This window comes from Dendrobates tinctorius, unplaced genomic scaffold, assembly GCF_039654945.1.
Source record: "Dendrobates tinctorius isolate UK_male_01 unplaced genomic scaffold, ASM3965494v1 ptg000024l, whole genome shotgun sequence".
Taxonomy (NCBI): domain Eukaryota; kingdom Metazoa; phylum Chordata; class Amphibia; order Anura; family Dendrobatidae; genus Dendrobates; species Dendrobates tinctorius.
Genome location: NW_027361692.1, coordinates 13,920,001 through 13,940,000, shown reverse-complemented (window position 1 = coordinate 13,940,000; position 20,000 = coordinate 13,920,001). Strand labels below are relative to the sequence as shown.

At 44.7% G+C, this 20,000-nt stretch overlaps 1 protein-coding gene across 3 annotated transcripts in view; it reads left to right on the top strand.

The window, feature by feature from the left end:
- The window catches only part of SMAP1 (small ArfGAP 1), a 341,686-nt gene that overhangs the window by 93,741 nt on the left and 227,945 nt on the right, over positions 1–20,000 (top strand). For all 3 annotated transcript variants that reach the window (XM_073569371.1, XM_073569373.1, XM_073569372.1), the window contains exon 3: positions 15,811–15,896. In XM_073569371.1, the coding sequence (XP_073425472.1) occupies positions 15,811–15,896 (86 nt within the window). The remainder of the gene's footprint in view (positions 1–15,810; positions 15,897–20,000) is intronic.

Below are 20,000 nucleotides of genomic sequence, written 5' to 3'. Positions count from 1 at the left end.
CTCCCGTCTGGCTCCACCTGTCGCTCGTCGTCACAGCCGGAAGCGCCGCAGGAAGTGACCGACGAGAAATGATTCAGGAGCTTCTCGCGCGATCAGCGATAACCAGCGGGGGAGCCGGTCGGAGGTAAGTATCACATGCAGCGATATCGCTAGCAATATCGCTGCAACGTCACAAAATCGGTGACTTTACAGCGATATTGCTAGCGATATCGCAGTGTGTAACGGGGGCTTTAGCCTCCTCTAACCTTGTGCCCAAAAAGATCAGCGACTTGGTTCTTTGAAGCAGCTTCCTAGCACTCTGAAAATGGTGGAGGCACACAGAGCAGGAGAAGGATATGAAAAGATAGCAAAGTGTTTTCAAGTTACTCTTGCCTTCAGTTTGAAATGTAATTAAGAAATGGCAGTTAACAGGAACACTGGAAATCAAGATAAGGTCTGGAAGATCAAGCAAAATTTCAGTGAGCTGCTCGTAGGATTGCTAGAGAGGCAAATCAGCTGACTGCAAAAGACCTTCAGAACGATTTAGCAGACTCTGAAGTGGTGGTACATTGTTCTACTGTTCAGAGACACCTGCTCAAATATGGCCTTTATGGAACAGTCATCAGAACAGAACCACTCCTCTGTCCTCACCTTAAAATTCAGCATCAGAAGTATGCCAAAGAACATCAAAACAAGTCCTGTGGACCGGTGAGGTTAAAATAGAGCTTTATTCGGTCGTCCATGACAGCACCACATGAGAGAGGGGATGCGCCCTTCAGGAACAGGAAACCTACAGATACAAAAGGGCAGCACCTCTCCCACGCATCAGTTGGTTTCCTGTTCCTAGAGGACAGGACTTCCTACAGATCGTCCGTCATCGAGGATATTCCCAGGCCGGCTGACCGACCCAGGTAGCGGGGGGTTCTCCTACCTTGGTCAGCGCGGGGTCCCTGGAAGCGCCACGGTGGGGCCGGGTAGGTCGCCACGGCATTGGACGGAGCAGGTGGAGCAAGGGGTCCGGTGGACAGCACCAGGAGGTATGTATGCCCGGGCCCCTCCTGGTGCGTTCCCCCCGGGGTCCGGTCCTCTCCTCAACCGGGCCGGCGTTGGCGCCCGGTCGGTGGGAGCAGGGCGACACACGTGGGGGCTGGAGGCATTCCGGGCCGGGGGCGCCGTGCCGGCTCATTTCCGCGCGCTCCCGCGGTCTCATGTGAGCGGCGGAAGTGACGCGGCGGTTGGGGCAGGGCCGGTAACGCTGAAAACGGAAGTCGGGGGCCGGCTTTCCGATGTGCGCCGCGGATGCGCGCCTGTCCTGGGTCGCGGGCGGTGGCCAGGGTGGGGAGGTCGCGGGAGGTGGCCAGAACCCTGCTGACCCGGACATCAGGAGGCCTTATAAGGCAGGCGGGGACGCTGTTGGTGTGCTTACGAAGACCCAGCAATGAATACGACGGAAGCCCCCATAGACCAGCAGGACGAGGCGCAGGAGCGCCCGCAGAAACAGGCCACAGTGAAGCCTCATACGAGTAGCCAGCAAAAGAAGCAAGGACGATCGAGCGGACAGAGCCGCAGAAGTTCCTCCAGACTAAAAGATCCCCCTGCCTCCCTCCGTGATCTGGTACCTGCTTCATCTGCATGGGTAAGAGATCTCCGTGAATGTACCCTGACGCAGTGTTCCCTTATGTTTTTCGCAGGGGAGGAAAGCTATGGGAAAACAGAAGCACAGGGAATGTGCCCTCTGTAGTTGCCCCTTGCCAGATGGCCACCCTAAAAAGTTATGTCAGCCATGCGTGCGACAGATGGTAGGGGTTGATAGGGAACGATAGTCCATGGGTAGATTGACCGGTCCTTATACCCCCCCCCCCCCCTGTTTATACAGGTAGCGGAAGAGACGCCTGACTTCACTACAAGCCTGAGGGAGATAATCAGGACAGAGATGAAAGCCCTATCTCAAGGGGAATCTTCTAGGAGAAGAGAGGCTAGGTTTTCAGGCTCTGAGTCCTCAGTCGCCCCTAGGAAAGACGATAAATACTCAGACTCCCCGGCCTCCTCTTCGTCTTCTTCGGATGAAGACTCTAGCCGGTTCTGCTTCCCCTTAGACCAAATGGATAGGCTAGTCAAAGCAATAAGGTCCACCATGGGGGTAGCAGACACAAAGCCGGAACTCTCAGCACAGGACATGATGTTCGGGGGTCTAGATCCCAGGAAGCGCAGGGCTTTTCCATTAAATGATAAAGTCCAGAGCCTGATAGAGAATGGAAGAGGCCTGAAAAAAGGGGCACCATGCCACCAGCCTTCAAGCGGAGGTACCCTTTTGATGACCCAGTGGTAAGCAGATAGGATAAGGCCCCTAAGCTGGACGCGGCAGTAGCCAAAGCCTCCAAAAAATCCTCCATACCTTTTGACGACATGGCCTCCTTGAAAGATCCGCTGGATAAAAAAGTGGATTCTTTTCTAAAGGGAACATGGGAGATGTCAGCGGGCACGCTAAGACCAGCGATAGCTGCCACTTTTTCAGCCAGATCCATGAAGGTCTGGCTAGATCAACTGGATTCCCAGCTGAAAGACGGAGCCTCAAGAGCATCCATTCGGAAAACTCTGCCGATCATCCAGAATGCTGCTGCTTTTTTAGTCGATGCTTCGACGGACTCTGCAAGGATGGCGGCTAGGACCGTGGGATTGTCTAATGCAGCTCGAAGGGCACTCTGGTTAAAATGCTGGCCGGGAGATATTCAGGCCAGGTACCGACTCTGTTCCATTCCGTGTGAGGGGGAATATCTATTCGGCCCCGTTCTGGACGAACTATTAGAAAAAGCTGGGGATAATAAAAAGAAATTCCCCAGTCTGCCGAACCCTTCTTATAGACGTCCCTTTACTAGGAAAGGATATTTCCGAAGAAGGCCGTCCAGAGATCAGGGCAGCTGGGATGAGAAAAGAAGAAAAGGTACAGGTTTTATGTTTGGAGGAGGGGGGCGCCAGGAAGGTCCAGCATGCGACACTAAAAAGCCGCCCCAATGACTAGTTGCCCCGGTAGGAGGGAGACTAGCTGCCTTCTACCCAGCCTGGTCGCTGATCTCTAGTAGCAACTGGATACTAGGGTGATGGCTGCGGGACTACGACTAGAATTCTCCTGGGTTCCCCAAGATCGATTTAAGGTCACCCCACTCAGGTCTTCCACATCAGAACAAGCTGCCCTGGAGGCCGAAATTCGTGATCTATACGGCAAGAAGGTCCTAACAGAGGTTCCAGAGGGAGAAAGGGGGAAAGGTTTCTACTCCCCTCTGTTCCTGGTCCGCAAGCCAAACAGCTCCTTTAGGACTATAATAAATCTTTAGGCCCTCAACGAGTTTCTGGTCATACGTCCGTTCAAAATGGAAACAATTCCACAATAAAATTGCCGTTTCAAAACTGCTTTATGGTGGTGGTAGATTTAAAAGACGCCTACTACCATATACCCATTCATGCAGCTCATCAGCGTTTCCTCAGAGTGGCGGTTCAGTTAGATGGGTCAGTTCGACATTTCCAATATGCGGCCCTCCCCTTTGGGGTGGCAGTCGCTCCCCGGGTGTTTACTAAAGTGGTAGCGGAAGTTATGGCCCATCTACGTGAATCAGACATTCTAATAGTCCCCTACTTGGATGACTTCCTTATTGTAGGCAAAACGGCGGATCATTGTTTGGAACAGCTACAGAGGGCAATGTCTGCCCTAGAGCGGTTAGGATGGTTGCTGAACATCAAAAAATCTCGGTTACAGCCGATGAGTCCAGCAATTCTTAGGCCTAATCCTAGATTCTGAGAAACAGGAATGCCGTCTGCCTCCGGAGAAGCTTGTTAGCCTACACTACCAGGTCCTGAACGCTTCCAATAACCCCACCATGTCCCTCAGGAAAGCCATGTCCCTTCTAGGTCCTCTCTCGTCCTGTATCCCGGCAGTCCAGTGGGTCCAGTTTCATGCAAGGAAACTACAGGGCGAGGTTTTATTACATCAAAAGGTCCTTGGGGGTTACTTGGAGGGCCAGCTAACCTTGTCCCGAAACACAACGGAGTCCCTAGAGTGGTGGCTAGACAAGGATAATTTATCCAGAGGGGTACCCTGGGAATATAACATAACCCGCATAGTCACCACGGACGCTAGCCCTTCCGGTTAGTGGGCTCATATGGGTGAGATTCTGGTCCAGGGCCTATGGGAGCATCATCAGATAGAAATGTCATCTAACCTGAAAGAATTGACAGCAGTGGAGCAGGCGGCTAAAAAGCTCCTTGTGTATCTACAGGGCCAACACGTACGAGTGTTCTCCGACAATCAGGTCACCGTGGCTTATATCAACCACCAAGGCGGGACTCGTTCCAAGCCCCTGATGAATGTAGCAGAGCATTTGTTCCATCTAGCAGAGCAGCATTTTCTATCTTTAACAGCTCTACATATAAAAGGGAAAGAAAACATCATGGTAGATTTCTTAAGCCGCAATCTGCTAAAGCAAGGAGAATGGTCCCTAAAAACCTCCATCTTCAACCTGATTGTACAAAACTGGGGACAGCCAGAGGTAGATCTCTTCGCCACCAAAGAAAACAGGAAATTAAGACAATTCTGCTCCCTAAATCCCAGAGAGAATCCTCTAGCGGTAGATGCCTTTTTGATAAAGTGGGACTTCAGGCTAGCCTACGCCTTCCCTCCCCTATCTCTACTACCCCTGGTGATGAGGAAAATCAGAAAAGACAGAGCAAGGGTTATAGTTATCGCTCCGTTTTGGCCCAGGAGGGCATGGTTCTCATGCCTCAGGACCATGTCGGTGTCCGATCCTTGGGTTCTTCCGGACATCCCGGATCTCCTATCCCAGGTCCCAGTTTTCCATCCTCAGGTGGCTGGCCTACATCTGACGGCGTTGAGTTTGAACGGTCACTGCTAAAAGATAAAGGTTTCTCCCCAGACCTGATTAACACCCTACTTAAAAGTAGAAAAATCATTACTACCAAAATTTACGTCAGAATTTGGAAAAAATTCCTTCAGAACTCAGGAGTGGTCGCTAGGTATTCAGCGCCTATAATTCAAATCTTAGCGTTTCTACAGAAAGTTCTGGACATGGGGCTTTCCACCAGTACCCTTAAAGTACAAGTATCAGCCTTGGGGGCCCTCTTTAGCTGCAACATTGCGGGTAATTAATGGGTCAGTAGATTCATTAAGGCGGCAGGTAGATCCAGGCCAATAGTGAAGGATAGATGCATGCCGTGGGACTTGAACCTAGTCCTCACGGCTATGACGGAAGCTCCATTTGGACCTATCTCATCAGCTTCCATAAAAAAACCTGTCCCTCAAAGTAGCCTTCCTGGTAGTTCTGACGTCAGCTCGTAGAGTAAGCGACATCCAGGCATTATCTAGGCTTCCTCCTTATATACAGTTTAAAGACGATAGGGTAATACTTAGGCGTACTTACCTAAGGTAGTTTATAGCTTTCATAGGACACAGGAAATAGTCCTTCCATCCTTCCTCCCTAATCCAGCTAACGAGAAGGAAGAGAAACTACACACCCTGGATGTTAGGAGAAGCCTCATAGAATATCTGGCAGTTACCGATCCATGGAAGAAAGATAATGCCCTGTTTGTCTCACATCAAGACCCTAGGAAAGGTTTTAGAGCGTCAAAAAATACACTAGCCAGGTGGATTAGAGAGGCGATTTCAATAGCATACACCTCAAAAGGCAGGTCGGCACCTGGGAAGCTGAGGGCGCGCGCATTCCACCAGAGCCATGGCGACCTCATGGGCTGAGAGATCGGAAGTCTCCATTGACCAGATATGTAAGGCGGCTACTTGGTCCTCTCCGAGCACCTTTTATAGTTATTATAGGCTAGACCTGGGTGCTTCTGCAGACCTCTCCTTTGTTATAAAGGTACTGCAGGCTGTAGTCCCTCCCTAAAGTAGTTATTACTCTCTGTAATTCTCTGAGGTGGTGCTGTCATGGACGACCGAATAAAGTCTTAGTTACTCACCGGTTAACGGTATTTTTCGGAGTCCATGACAGCACCCGTATATTCCCTCCCTTTAGTTTAACTTGGGTGCGCACCAGGGCTGTGGAGTCGGAGTCGTGGAGTCGGAGTCGGTGCTCATTTTGGTGGAGTCAGAGTCTGAGTTGGAGTCGGTATAAAATGGACCGACTCCGACTCCTAAAATATATAATAAATTGGGTACAGTAATTCAATGCAGGATGTGCTGAATATTTTTTCATAGGAGTTTGGGAAAGTTATGAAATGTCCTATAAATGGCTGTTCTATTCCTGATCTAAGGCTACATTCACACACAGCGTTTTTCCTGTGTTTTTTGAGGATACGTTTTTCAGCTGCAAAAGCTGATCATCTTTTTAAAAAACTGCATCACCTGAAAGGTTTTTGAGCTCATAGATAATGTTTTCAATAGCAAAAGCAGATTAGAAATCTGCTCTATCTATCCATTTATCCATATCTGTCTATCCATATCGTATCTGTACCAAAAAGAATGAAAACCGGGTAGTACACCAATATATATTCTGTTCTATCTAAATATCTTGATTATTGGATCATAAAAATGATTAAATGTCTGAGGTTCACATTGTACTACAATAAATTTTTCATTTAAATATAAGCAATATGTGTGGGAGTCGGAGTTGGAGTCGGAGTCGGTGTAAGGGAAATTGAGGAGTCTGAGTCGCAGGTTTGGCTTACCGACTCCACAGCCCTGGTGCGCACTTCTTCCTCTTGTATATATCCACTGGTGATAAATAATTAGGTAATAGTACTGTACATAAATCATGCATTAACCTTGGAGGTCCTCTTGTGCTCTGTAATCCAACTGATGTGTGGGAGAGGTGCCGCCTTTTGGTATCTGTAGGTTTCCTGTTCCTGAAGGGCGGATCCCCTCTCTCAGGTGGTGCTGTCATGGACTCCGAAAAATACCGTTAACTGGTGAGTAACTAAGACTTTTTGGATAAAATGATCAAAGGTATGTGTGGAGAGAAAAAAAAGCTAACTATGCAAATTCTCTTCAGAGAGGACAAGGACTAGAACTCTAGTGCCACCTATTGGAAGTAGCAATCCTAAAAGTCAATGTCGAACCTTGAACGAGCCTTGTTACATGACTTGGGATAAAAGCCAAGCCAGAATCTCAATTTGCAGACACTGCACTGACGAGGGGCAGTACCCCAAAACACAAAGTGTGAGATCTGGTTTGGCTGTGAGAGAGGCGTCTGACCGATATCCAAGAAGTATCATTTTTCCATGCGGACAATGACATGCTAAGGCCTGTTTCACACTTCCGTTTTTTCAAATCCGTCAAAATCCGTTGTTTTCCGTAAAAAAACGGATCCGCCATTTTTTGCAGGATCCGTTTTTTTTGTCCCTTAGGCTGGTTTCACATTTGCGTTTTTTTTCGTGGTAATTTAGCGCTAAATAGCGCATGCGTTTTTTATCCTATACTTTGCATGGGATGCGCTTATGTGCGCATACACATGCGTTTGTACGCGTTTTACCGCGCATGCGTTTTTTTGCGGTATGCGCTCGGGCGCACAAAATGCAACTTGTTGCATTTTTTGTGCGTCCGATTTGCCTCAAAAAAACGCATGCGCGCGCAATGCGTTTTTTTACAGCAAGACACCCATTATAAGTCTATGGTGAGCATATGTGCGCATTGGCATGCTTATGTATGCGTTTTTTTGCACATGCGTTTTTTTTTTTACCATTAGTTTAGACAATGGAATTTAGGGGTTTGGGTAAAGTTAGGGTTAGTTAAGGGGGTTTAGGGTTAGGGTCAGGGTTAGGGTTATGGTCAGGGTTAAGTATGGTTTGGTTAAGGGTTAGGGTCAGGGTTAGGGTTAGGGTCAGGGTTAGGGTTAAGTATGGTTTGGTTAAGGGTTAGGGTTAGGGTCAGGGTTAGGGTTAAGTATGGTTTGGTTAAGGGTTAGGGTCAGGGTTAGGGTTAAGTATGGTTTGGTTAAGGGTTAGGGTCAGGGTTAGGGTTAGGGTTAAGGTTAGTTAGGGTTAAGTATGGTTTGGTTAAGGGTTAGGGTCAGGGTTAGGGTTAAGTATGGTTTGGTTAAGGGTTAGGGTCAGGGTTAGGGTTAGGGTCAGGGTTAGGGTTAAGTATGGTTTGGTTAAGGGTTAGGGTCAGGGTTAGGGTTAGGGTCAGGGTTAGGGTTAAGTATGGTTTGGTTAAGGGTTAGGGTCAGGGTTAGGGTTAGGGTTAGGGTTAAGTATGGTTTGGTTAAGGGTTAGGGTCAGGGTTAGGGTCAGGGTTAGGGTTAGGGTTAAGGTTAGTTAGGGTTTGGGTTAGGGTTAAGTATGGTTTGGTTAAGGGTTAGGGTCAGGGTTAGGGTTAAGTATGGTTTGGTTAAGGGTTAGGGTTAGTAAAGTCATGGTTTGGGTTAGTGTGAGGTGCCACCTAATGTTGGAAAAAAACGCAAACGCGGTAAAAACGCACTAAAAACGCATACAAACGCATAAAAACGCTGCGTTTTTTTCATGCATGCTCATAAAAATGCGTCAAAAAAACGGATCCGTTTTTTTAAAAACGGATCCGTTGGCATCAGTTTTCGTCAAAAAAACGGAAACGGATCCGTTTGGCGGACACAAAAACGGAAGTGTGAAACAGGCCTAAGCATGTAGAGATGAGGAGACTTAAAGCCGCAATGCTCCTCTGGGAAATATGCTAATTATGCTAATTGTCTCTTCAGAGAGGAAGAGGACTAGAACTCTAGTGCCACCTATTGGAAGTAGCAATCCTAAAAGTCAATGTCGACCCTTGAACGAGCCTTGTTACATGACTTAGGATAAAAGCCAAGCCAGAATCTCGTTTTGCAGACACTGTGTTTTGGGGTACTGCCCCTCGACAGTGCAAAGTGTGAGATCTGGTTTGGCTGTGAGAGGCGTCTGACTGATATCCAAGAAGTATCATTTCTCCAAGTATCATTTCCATAGAAATGATACTTCTTGGATATTAGAAAATAAAAGGGAACAGAATTTCAGGAAAAGAACATTTTGACAACCATTAGCCATGGGGTGTATCAATCATGCTTTGGGGTTGTGTTGCAGCCAATGGCACGGGGAAAATTTCACGGGTAGAGGGAAGAATCGATTAAATGAAATTTCAACAAATTCTTGATACAAACCTAACACAATCTATAAAAAAGCTGAAGTTGAAAAGAGGATAGCGTCTACAAATGGATAATGATCATAAACACATATGAAAATCCATAATAGACTACCTCAAAAGGCACAAGCTGAAGCTTTTACATTGGTCCTTACAGGCCCCAGATCTGAACATCATTGAAAATCTGTAGTTAAATCTCAAAATAGCAATGCATGCAAGACGACCCAGGAATCTTACAGAACTGGAAGAATTTTCCAAGGGAGAATGAATGTCCCTCAAACAAGAATTGAAGGACTCTTGACTGGTTACAAAAAGCATTTACAAGTTGTGATACTTTCAAAAGGGGGTTTTACCATGCAGGGTGCCCAAACTTTTGCATGGGGTCCATATTCCTTTTTGTAATTTTTAACATGTATAAAATTGGAAAAAAATGTGTATATATTATTTGACTAAAATAAAAATGTGCCTCCTTTTTAACTATAGGCCTTTTAGTGATAATTTCATTGTCAACTTAACTATTCACAATAACAGTAATTTGACCAGGGGAGCTCAGACTTTTACGTGTCAAAGTACTGCATGTCTCCACACAGTGAGAAATTCATCACTGCTAATGTAACATAGAACTCAAGCAGTGGGAGGCCTGCTGTATATGCATCGCACAGGAGACACCGTGACTGCCCTTTATATGTCGCACAGGAGACTGTGAATGCCCTATACATACATCACACAGGAGGCTCTGCCAATGCCTTATATACATCGCACAGGAGGCTCTGCCAATGCCCTATATACATCGCACAGGAGGCTCTGCCAATGCCCTATATACATCGCACAGGAGACTCTGCCAATGCCCTATGTACATCGCACAGGAGACTCTGCCAATGTCCTATATACATCACACAGGAGACTCTGCCAATGTCCTATATACATCGTACAGGAGACTTCACCAATGCCCTATAAACCTTGCACAGGAGACTCCCTAATACCCTATATACATCTCACAGGAGACTCCGTGACTGCTGCCTTTATCATTTGGGATGCACATAGCGCACCAACTCTGCCCACAAAGAATTTCCTGGTGCTGACCAGTGTCGGAACATAATCCTTAATTGCATTTGCTGCAGTAGTGAATGATGCATGCACCTGCTAGCTGTGTAGGGACTAGGGAGGAGTTAAAGGGACGTTGCTGCCAGATGTTTTTGATGAACAATATTGTATATTATGAATGCTTTTATTTTTCATTAACTTATAAAACAAGGAAAACCCCCTCGATACACAAATTGCAAGCCCTAGCAACACTTCAGGTCTATTCTCCACTTTACCCTGTTATTAGATGAGAAAAATTTTTAGATAGGAGGAAGGGTACTCCAACTTTTTTTTTCTTTTAAACGCAGCTCTGTGTCCCTTTAATCCCTACACCCTACACACATCTACTTGTGCAGCTCTGGAGTTTAGTTGCATGTATAAAACTGTGTGTTGTGTTTTGTATCCATCGCTTGCTAATTAAGCGAAGTAGACTTTTTTTTCCTCTTGAGTCCCCCTTCTCGACCAAGATAGATTATCCAGCTGATGGCTCTTGGCACACTTGACGGATTCATCCATCAACATGTTTCTGAAATTATTACACAAATAATTATCTCCTTTCTTTCTAAATCTTGTAGTTTTTGTTTTTTTTTACTTGCATTTGAGAATTTTTCTGAGGTGTTAAACTGGATGTGAAAACATTACCGTTGACTAGGTTTTCAGTTTTTATAATTTAGCCATTCACATCAATGTCAGCTGCATGACACTTCTTATTAATCATCTCATGTATGGTGCTAGAATAGTGCCCATTGGGAACCTGCACTGAAGATAACTTGCTTCATCTATGTATAAGCTAAGTATTCCTACATGGACACAATATAGTTTAAACAAACATTGCATATATCCGTAATGCTAGAAAATATAGGAAACATTGATGAATGCCTTCCAAGAAAACTGTCTTTCTCCTCTTATGATCCTCCTCTTCTTCATCAGCGCTTTCTGCCTCCTACTCGGAAAAACAGCTGAACTATGTAAAAGACAGACTTAATGGGATTGTCCAGTGAAAACAAGTCATCACTTATCCACAGACTAAGTGGTAACTGGCTGATCAGTTTCTGTCCCACCACTGGGACCCCACTAATTGGCAGATCAGAGAACTTTTATCCCTGTTCAAAATGACGCAGCTGGTCAAACTCCTGAGGTGCTCCATTCATTCTCTATGGGACTGACAGAAAAAGTGTAGTGCAGTACTTGGCAGTTTCATAGACAATGAATGGAGCAGTAGTCGATTATGTGCAGTGCTGCTCCCTTTCAAATGGGATAAATTATTCTTCTGCCAATCATTGGGGTCCCCATCCTTCAAACCCCTACCAATCAGCAAGTTGATAGGTAATGCATTGTTTTAAATGGACAACCCCTTTTAAAGCTCAGTTTACAGACCATATTGAAGTTAATAGAGAAGTGATGGCGCGACAAAGAAGCAAGCACAGAAGCTTGGTGCTGCAACTTTTTAGCAATTTTATGCCAGGGCTGGATTCACAGCTACTCTTCAGTACTGTTGGTGCTGCAACTTTTTAGCAATTTTATGCCAGGCCAGGATTCACAGCTACTCTTCAGTACTGCATTGTAATTTCTTCCATGCCTCTGCTGCTTCATTATGCTACCTTAGAAAATAATAGCAGAAACCCCTCTCTGTGTATGGGAGACATCACAGATGAAAGTCTTCACCCACTAGCTCAGTCCATTGCAAATTAGAGCGAGCCTGTAGAGAATAATAATAATAATAATAATCTTTATATAGCGCCAACATATTCCGCAGCGCTTTACAGTTTAACAGTTTCAAAACACAAGTCACAATACAATAATTCAAGCAAAATAAGACGACCCTGCTCGTGAGAGCTTACAATCTACAATGAGGTGAGGGAGATACAAAGTACAGGTGTGTATTTACAATTGTGTATTTACAATGCAGGTCCAGCCATCTTGAGGGAGTGAAGGATGGATGGAGATAGTGAATGGGCTATACACGCACACTTACACAGAGAATGACTTTGATTAGTGAACGTGATAGGCCGCTCTGAACAAGTGTGTTTTGAGGGAGCGCCTAAAACTATGCAAATTGTGGATCGTCCTGATTTCTTGAGGTAGAGCATTCCAGAGGATAGGAGCAGCACGGGAGAAGTCTTGGAGTCGGGAGTGGGAGGTTAGTCGAAAGTCGTTTGCAGAGCGCAGCAATCGGCTAGGCCGATAGACAGAAATGAGGGAAGAGATGTAAGGGGGTGCCGCACTGTGGAGAGCTTTGTGGGTGAGAACAAGTACTTTGAATTGGATCCTATAATGAATGGGCAGCCAATGTAAGGACTGGCGAAGAGCGGACGTGTCCGAGTACCGATTAGCCAGATGGACGATCCTGGCCGCTGCATTAAGTATGGACTGGAGAGGGGATAGTCGAGTGACGGGGAGGCCAATTAATAGAGCGTTGCAGTAATCCAGGTGGGAGTGGATCAATGCAACAGTGAGGGTTTTTGTTTCCATAGTGAGAAAAGGGCGGATTCTAGAGATGTTCTTGAGTCTAGAGAAGAAAACTGCTGAAAAATACAGTATTCCACAGGCACACACTGCAGCTTAATGTGAGAAGATACGTGAAAGCATTGTTGCTCCTTCTGTTAAGGGTTATGAGTAGGTATGAGCGAGCATACTCGTTAGGATTTGGTACTTGGCGAGTAATGCGGTACTCGAATCCTCGCGAGCATTTCACTACTCGCCTCACAATATTCGGCACAGTCCCCGCACAGTCTTGGCACAGGCCGGCACAGTCTTGGCACAGGCCGGCACAGTCTTGGCACAGGCCCCGCCCATTAATCGCATTTCTCATAGACTTACATTGGACTTGCTACTCGTTACGAGTACACTAGTATTAGGAGGTACTTGTAACGAGTACAGCGAGTCCGAATACTACATTACTCGCTCATCCCTAGTTATGAGGCAAGAAACCTAGTTGTCAGATTTCCCCGCTTTTTAGCTAATGGTTGCCCCAATACCCAACCCATCTACTTTCTAGAGAAGAGACTGCCTTTTCTTCCCCTTTTTTTTTTTTTGTTAGATTCCTTGATTGACAGCTCCACCTTTTCCTGTTAGACACTTGGCAGGCGGATGGTAAAACTGTTAATTGAAGGGGTAATTACGACTAATGGATTTTGGCACTGACCTACCTACCCCCTTGCAATTCCAGGCTCATCAGGAAATATTTTCTGAATTGGGTAGCTCAACACTGGATAACCCCTTTTTGAAATGTAAAAGTATCAGATTCAGATCCCCTTTTTTTATTTTCTTCCATTATCTACAAAGCCATGTATTTTGTTAGTCTGAATGTTGGTACTAAAAGGAAGTTTAGATGCCAGTTGACCTGTGTGACCACCATTGTTGCTGAGTTCAAGGGGTATTAAAACTTCATTTTCAGCTGGAGAGGACAAGCGGTTTCTGTAATGAATAAGTTGGTGGAACCTGCTTTGTTTTTTGGCAAGCACGCCTGTGTTTGATAAAGCAGGTTGGGCGGCTTAAGGCCCTGTCACGCTAAGCGAGATCGCTAGAGATATCGCTTAAGCGACACCGATTTGATGACGCAACAGTGACGTCGTCAGCGATATCGCTGTGTGTGACATGAAGCGGCGATGTGGCCCCCGCTGCGATGTCGCTGATCGTGCTCGAACGTCCTGGCCCGTTTTTTGATCGTTGGTGTCCCGCTGGCAAGCCAGAATCGCTGAGTTTGACACCCTATATGAGCGACCTCTTTGGCGACTCATGTCTCAGCGGCGCAGGCGGGACTAGGTCTTCTGTTGTAACGCCCCTCAGCTCCGATTGGTGGCCTCTACAACACCTCAGCATAAAAGAAAACATAAAACTGCGCCTCCATCCATTGTTCCTGCAGCGCTTTGTGGATTACTCCAACGTTCTGGTGCTAGTCCTTTGTGCGTTGTACGAGGATACTATATCTTGTGTGTTTTTTTCTGCCATCCTGTCAGTCGCTACTGCGCTTCTTGGAATTTATACTTCTGGATTTTTGATTTTCCCTTGCAAGGTACATATTGTTTGTGATGTTTTGTTATTTTTTTTTTGCAAACGCAATATCGGCTCAGACTGGATCGCTGGAGCTGCAAAACTGAAGGCTAGCAGGACGCAATATGGAACGATGCTGCTGGATATCCGTATGAACCACAGCGCTCGAGAACAATGGAAGGGAGCGCTAATACGTCGTCTTTTATGACGCGGTCGTCCAATCACAAAGCGAGAGCTTACAGTGACCACCAATCTGTGCAGAGGGGCGTGGAAAAGGTTGCGCTCTATCATGCCTATCGAGGTCTGAGTCTTTTACGATACATGCTGTGTGACAGGTCCCAACGACCGCCGAGGTCGTTATACAGATCGCTAATCGCTGGGGTGTCGTTTGAGATCTGCCTGTTTGGCAGCTAACTAGCGACCGTGTAGCGATGCACAAACGATCGCTGCCAGGTCGTGTCGTTGTCGTGATCGCTGGTGCGATCGCTTAGTGTGACAGGGCCTTAAATCACTTACCGGTAGTTATGGTAATATTTTTAGATTTGTCAGTGTATCAAATTCAGTTGTTTGTCGTGAGCCACTCTATGGATCCTTGGCGCTGTCTGCGTGTTTGTGACCACAGGGGTTGTGGTGCCTTATTTATTAATAAGGCTTACGTACAAAGATATACCATCTAATACGATAGTTTTCTTCTAGGCTTATCTGAGCAGCCGTATTCTGGATTCTGACTTCTTACACCTCACATTTCATTCTATGGATGGAAATTCTTTAATTTGTGCATGTCAATATGTATGCTTGTAAAGAGGGCGATCTTCTAAAGTAAGGAGTGTGACGTACATGCGGGAGCCATTGAATCATAATTACCTGGCTCTGTAGACCATGGTGCCCTCCTTTATACTGTAATTGAAATCTCATTACTGTTGAAAGTGAAGTGGAGACGTCATTTGTGATGCAGCGAGGGAAAATGACTGATCCTGTTCCTAGGGAGTGCTGGGGAGTTCATCAGTATGCCAACCCTCAAAAATCTGTCGCCTTTGCTAGTGTTCTTTATACCGTATATTTTTTTGCATTTAACAGTACACCGTGCTATTTCAGATATTGACTGGTGAAACCTGTTAGGACTATTGTGTGTAAAATTCAATAAAACAGAAAATGTTTATATATGTGATCACTTATAGTTGGAGCTGATTTTCCAATAGATGCTCCATCAGATTGGAAAATGTACTGCATCGTTTTTTGTTTTTTTTTTTTGTAATCACTTAGGTTTTTTAGTGGTAAATGTCAGCTTCTACTTGGAGGATATCCTTTAAGGTAAAAAAAAATGCTGACTTTACCTTATTCTCACCGCTCCCCTGATCAGCATAGGGTTCCAGAGATATGGACAGTCAGTTAGAACTGTATTTATAGTCTTTACAATGGGGCTGTGCTCACAGGATTCTTTGGGGGTATGTCTTTTGGCTTATCTACTATTATACCGTGAGCCTTGTTCCTTTGCAAAGCCGATAAAATTCCCATTTGTAGAGTTAGCTGTGGGGTAAACATTTGGAAAACATGGTGTCTTTGTTTTGTCTTTTTTTTTTTTTTTTTTTTTTTTAATAAAGCTAATCTGCTTGATATGCTGACACATTTATTGTCTTTCTTTTCAGTGTATGCAAGACATGGGAAACACAAAAGCCAGGCAGCTATATGAAGCTAATCTTCCTGACAACTTCAGAAGACCTCAGACCGACCAGTATCCTTTTAAAGTTGTTTCTGTACAGGCTTTTTTTTTTTTTGTAAAGGATTCTTTCACTCCATTTGTATATATTTGTATGATTGACCTCTCAGGGCCTTTGTAGTATTAGCGGCTTTGAATGACATGTTTTCCTTTTTAGATGCATTGCCTCATGTGTTATTTGAGTAGATAATTAACAAAACCATATATTGTGTTGAAGGGTTGTCCAGTACTTGGACAACCCATTCTCAATTGCTATTTTCATTCTTAAAAAAAAAAAAATAACCACCTAGACTCCCCTCCGGTGCCAGCGTCGCTTCAGTGAGGACCGCACTGCCTGCAGCCAATCAGCAGCCATTTCATTCTCACTTTCTTTGGAAGAAATGGACACTCAGAGGAAGAGGGAGCTGCCATTGCTCTAACTTCCACCAGATGTTGGTTACATCTGAAGGATGTGATGGTGAAGTGGTTGCTGCTTGATCACTTGACATTTTGCTGCCCTGGAAGATCAGGTGCTGAAGTCACTGGAGTGGCGCAGTCAGGGAAGGGGAGTATAGCCTGTTTATATAATAAAGTGAAATGTAGCAATTGAGTTGCCAGGGTAGTGGGTAAAACCTTCAGTCTGTCCTGAAAATCAAACCTGTTAGAATCTTTGTTCTGTTCTTTTTTTCCAATTCCAAAATTTAGAAAGTACAATAAAAAACACAAATGTTCCGGTTTTGTTTACCAAAATGTATATAAAGGCACTTGAAGGTGAGCATGAGTGTGAAAAGGTAAAGATCAAGAAAGTGAAAATTGGCTTCAATGGGTAAGGATTCAAGCGGTTCTGTTCTGAATGGCACGACAGTATTGGGAGAAGTTCACAAGTGACAGGTTTTAACCTCTCCAGTTGTCATTTATTATATTTGCATAGTGAGGACATATGGGATGATATAAAATAGCCTGCCCTTTGAGTCTAGGCATATTTCCCGCTCGTCTTGTTTTGTCTAAGCTGTAGTCATGTCCTTTCCCTTTGTGTTCAGTTGTGGGTCGGGACCTTTTGATTACCTCATTTGTAATTCACAAAGGTGGATGATTTGGACTCTTGCAGAGAAGTGTGATCCTGCCATAGAAAGGTCACATTCTGAAGAGCTTGTGTTATTACGGTGCTGATTGTTCCTTACAATTGCCATTTATATACCCATGCTTGCCGAGCTTGAACATGAGATGACCAAAACCCATCCCATCCTAGATGGCATAATCTTAATAGGGAAGATGTTACTGTTAACAGGCCCTGAGCGCTCCTGGAGTAATTTACCTCTCCAGCACTTGATAATCTCACTAAAATGAAAGTAATTTCATATGTTAGGATGGAATAGAATAATTTCTCTTGTGGGATGCCGTTAATTATAGTCCGTACATACCATTAAATGACAAATGATAGTTTTACATTAAGCTCTCCATTATTAGTATTTCAGGTCTTATCGCAAAATTTTAATTACTTTAGTTTCCCGAGATCTATTGTGCAGCAGACCTAATCAACAGTTCTGCTCCTTTGAGGTTGTTTGATCTTTTCAAAGTTGCTCTGTTGTCAATGGAATGTGCCTGCAAATGTGAGATTTACTTCACTATGATTTACTCTTCTATGGGGCTAAATGGTAATTTAATTGTCTGCACACTCGTTATGTTCAGTGGAAGACAAAATGCATATTTAATCAGCGCTCCAGCTCGAATTAAAATGTGAGCGCTGTGTGCCACCTAACCTTCCCCATAGGCCTCATGCTAATTTCATTGTTGGGGTGAACGGGAAAATGGTAAGGATGGCTTTTCTCTCGCTCTCCCTTATACTTTGTATTCAGGTTAGCTAACTCCTGCCTGAGATAAAGGCTTACTTTATCACTCCTACATTGTTATAAATAATAAGTGTTACCCCAAAAGAAGCACATTTCTCAATAATCAACCTCCATTATACGAAAGAGTGTAGGAAAGATATAGAGGCCAAAACATCCAGGGATATTTCAGTGTCATTGGACAGCCTTGATAACAAAATGAAAGAATAGATCTGATGCTTTTCTCAGGCTATGTACACTTTTAGATTCCAGTGGCTTCCAAAACGCGCGTAGGGGTGGGCACGTTGGCGCTGTGGACTCCTATCTTTCCGGTGTGAATGTTTAAGGTATGCGTTTCAACTATGCAATACTTCTGCAATCCAGGCTATTATTGCCCACATGATGTGATCCCTCTATACACTTGTGATGATCGCTTTGCGCTGCACTGGCAGCAGGATACTTATCCTTTTTCTTTTTCTCCTTGTGATGCACACCAGACCACATGGTCTGTCTATTACCATTACATAGGTTTTCAATGTCGCAGTGTGTCATGATTATAGGCTCATTTTATTTTAACATATGTGACCACTGCTTCTCCACCGCATTCTGTGCCCCTTTGTTGTTTCTGCCTAATGTTGGACATCCATGTCTTTTCCTTCACCTGTATTTAAATGGAGTTTTTATCATTTTGATATTTAATAAAGTATTTGAACATTTTATACCTAGACTTGTAGATCGTCCTTCTTTCTCTTCTGTTATATATGATGATTGGTCTTTCATTTGTCCATTACTTGGCAGAAGTGTATACTATTTTCCTATTAGGTTTACACCTATTGTCCAGCAATTATGCCAACTTTTTCTATCAGCTGCTGTTATTTGCCAGGTGAAGGCGCTTTCCAGAATCTGCTTCACGGGGGTGGTATTGCAGCGGTTCTTCAATAGGTGTCTTTTACACCATACTGTGGAGTATACGTAGCGGGTGGCTGGCTGGCAGAAGTTGCCCAAAAAATGATCATGCCACTTCTTTTTAACCACTTCAGTGTTTCCAAACCTTTAAGATGTTAAGACACATCCTAAGATGGGACTTGTCCTCAGAAATATCGTTTTCTAATGATTCCATTTTTTGTCTTAACATTGTTGAACCTCTTTGTTCAATTGCTGGTGCGATACAATGCAGTACTTCACCAATGATGCCTTATTTGTGTTAGTTTAATGATCTAACTATATGTAGAAGTTTTGGAGCATGATGACCAGTCTAACTCCTCTTTTCACACAGCTGAAATTCATGGTCCAAGTACTGATTAAGATGTCTGGACCGCTCGTTCATCTGCGGACCCTGAATTTAACTGGTTGTTGAGTTTGGATCAGGAAACCCACGTCCGATCCATACTTAAACCATAAATGTCATATATGAAAGTGGCAAGTTTGGAATGAGACATTTTAAAAATACTGTATATTTTGTTTCCGGTCTATCCAGAAGTCTCATTTCCAAAAATATTGAAAAAGTGTATGATCACATTTCGAATCTGCTCATGTGACCTAGGTGCATATACCATGAAACAGGGAAACTATTCCAGGATCTGTTGCACCTATACATTTTTTTTTTTTTCTTCAGTAAGTCCAAATTTTGTCAATAGATCCAAACAACTCAATGACCACTTTATAAGAGACCGCATTAATTCCAGTAGCTAATCAGTCAAATTTGTGAGGCTACACATTGAAAGAATGCATAAATGAAATAGTAATGAATCTGAACATGTGCAAGTCTGCTCTCATAAGAGATAAGTCGCCATGAGAACTGTCTGTCAACAGCTTACCATAAGACGCACCCCAAATTTTGGGGTGTAAAATAGGGTTAAAAAGATTTTTATTAGATGAGGCTCTGTCTTACAGTCTGAATTTAACATATCTTTCCTGGGCCTGGTGGTGGTGTAACGGGGTCACAAGTGGCATGGTCCCTTCCTGAAGACAAAGCTGCGGGCCCTGGGTGGGAGGAGGGGGTATCCCAGTAGTGCAATGCTGCGAGTCCGTAGTTGGCGGTGAAGCAGAGCATTGCATTACATAGAGAAGGGTCCCTTCGTCTGGGAGCCGGCGGTGGCAGCAGAAGTGTGGTGGTGATGTGGCCCGGTGTCGGTGGTGATCAGCGCGGAGTGCATCATTGTTTTCCCGGCGGCCATATCTCTATAACTGTGGGCTGTTGGAGGCGGCGCGTGCGCAGATTGAGATTTTGGCCCAACCAAGGTCTCAATCTGCGCACATTCCAACTCTGGTGGCCATTTTCCTGAGACCCAAAGCCTCAGGAAAATGGACCCTG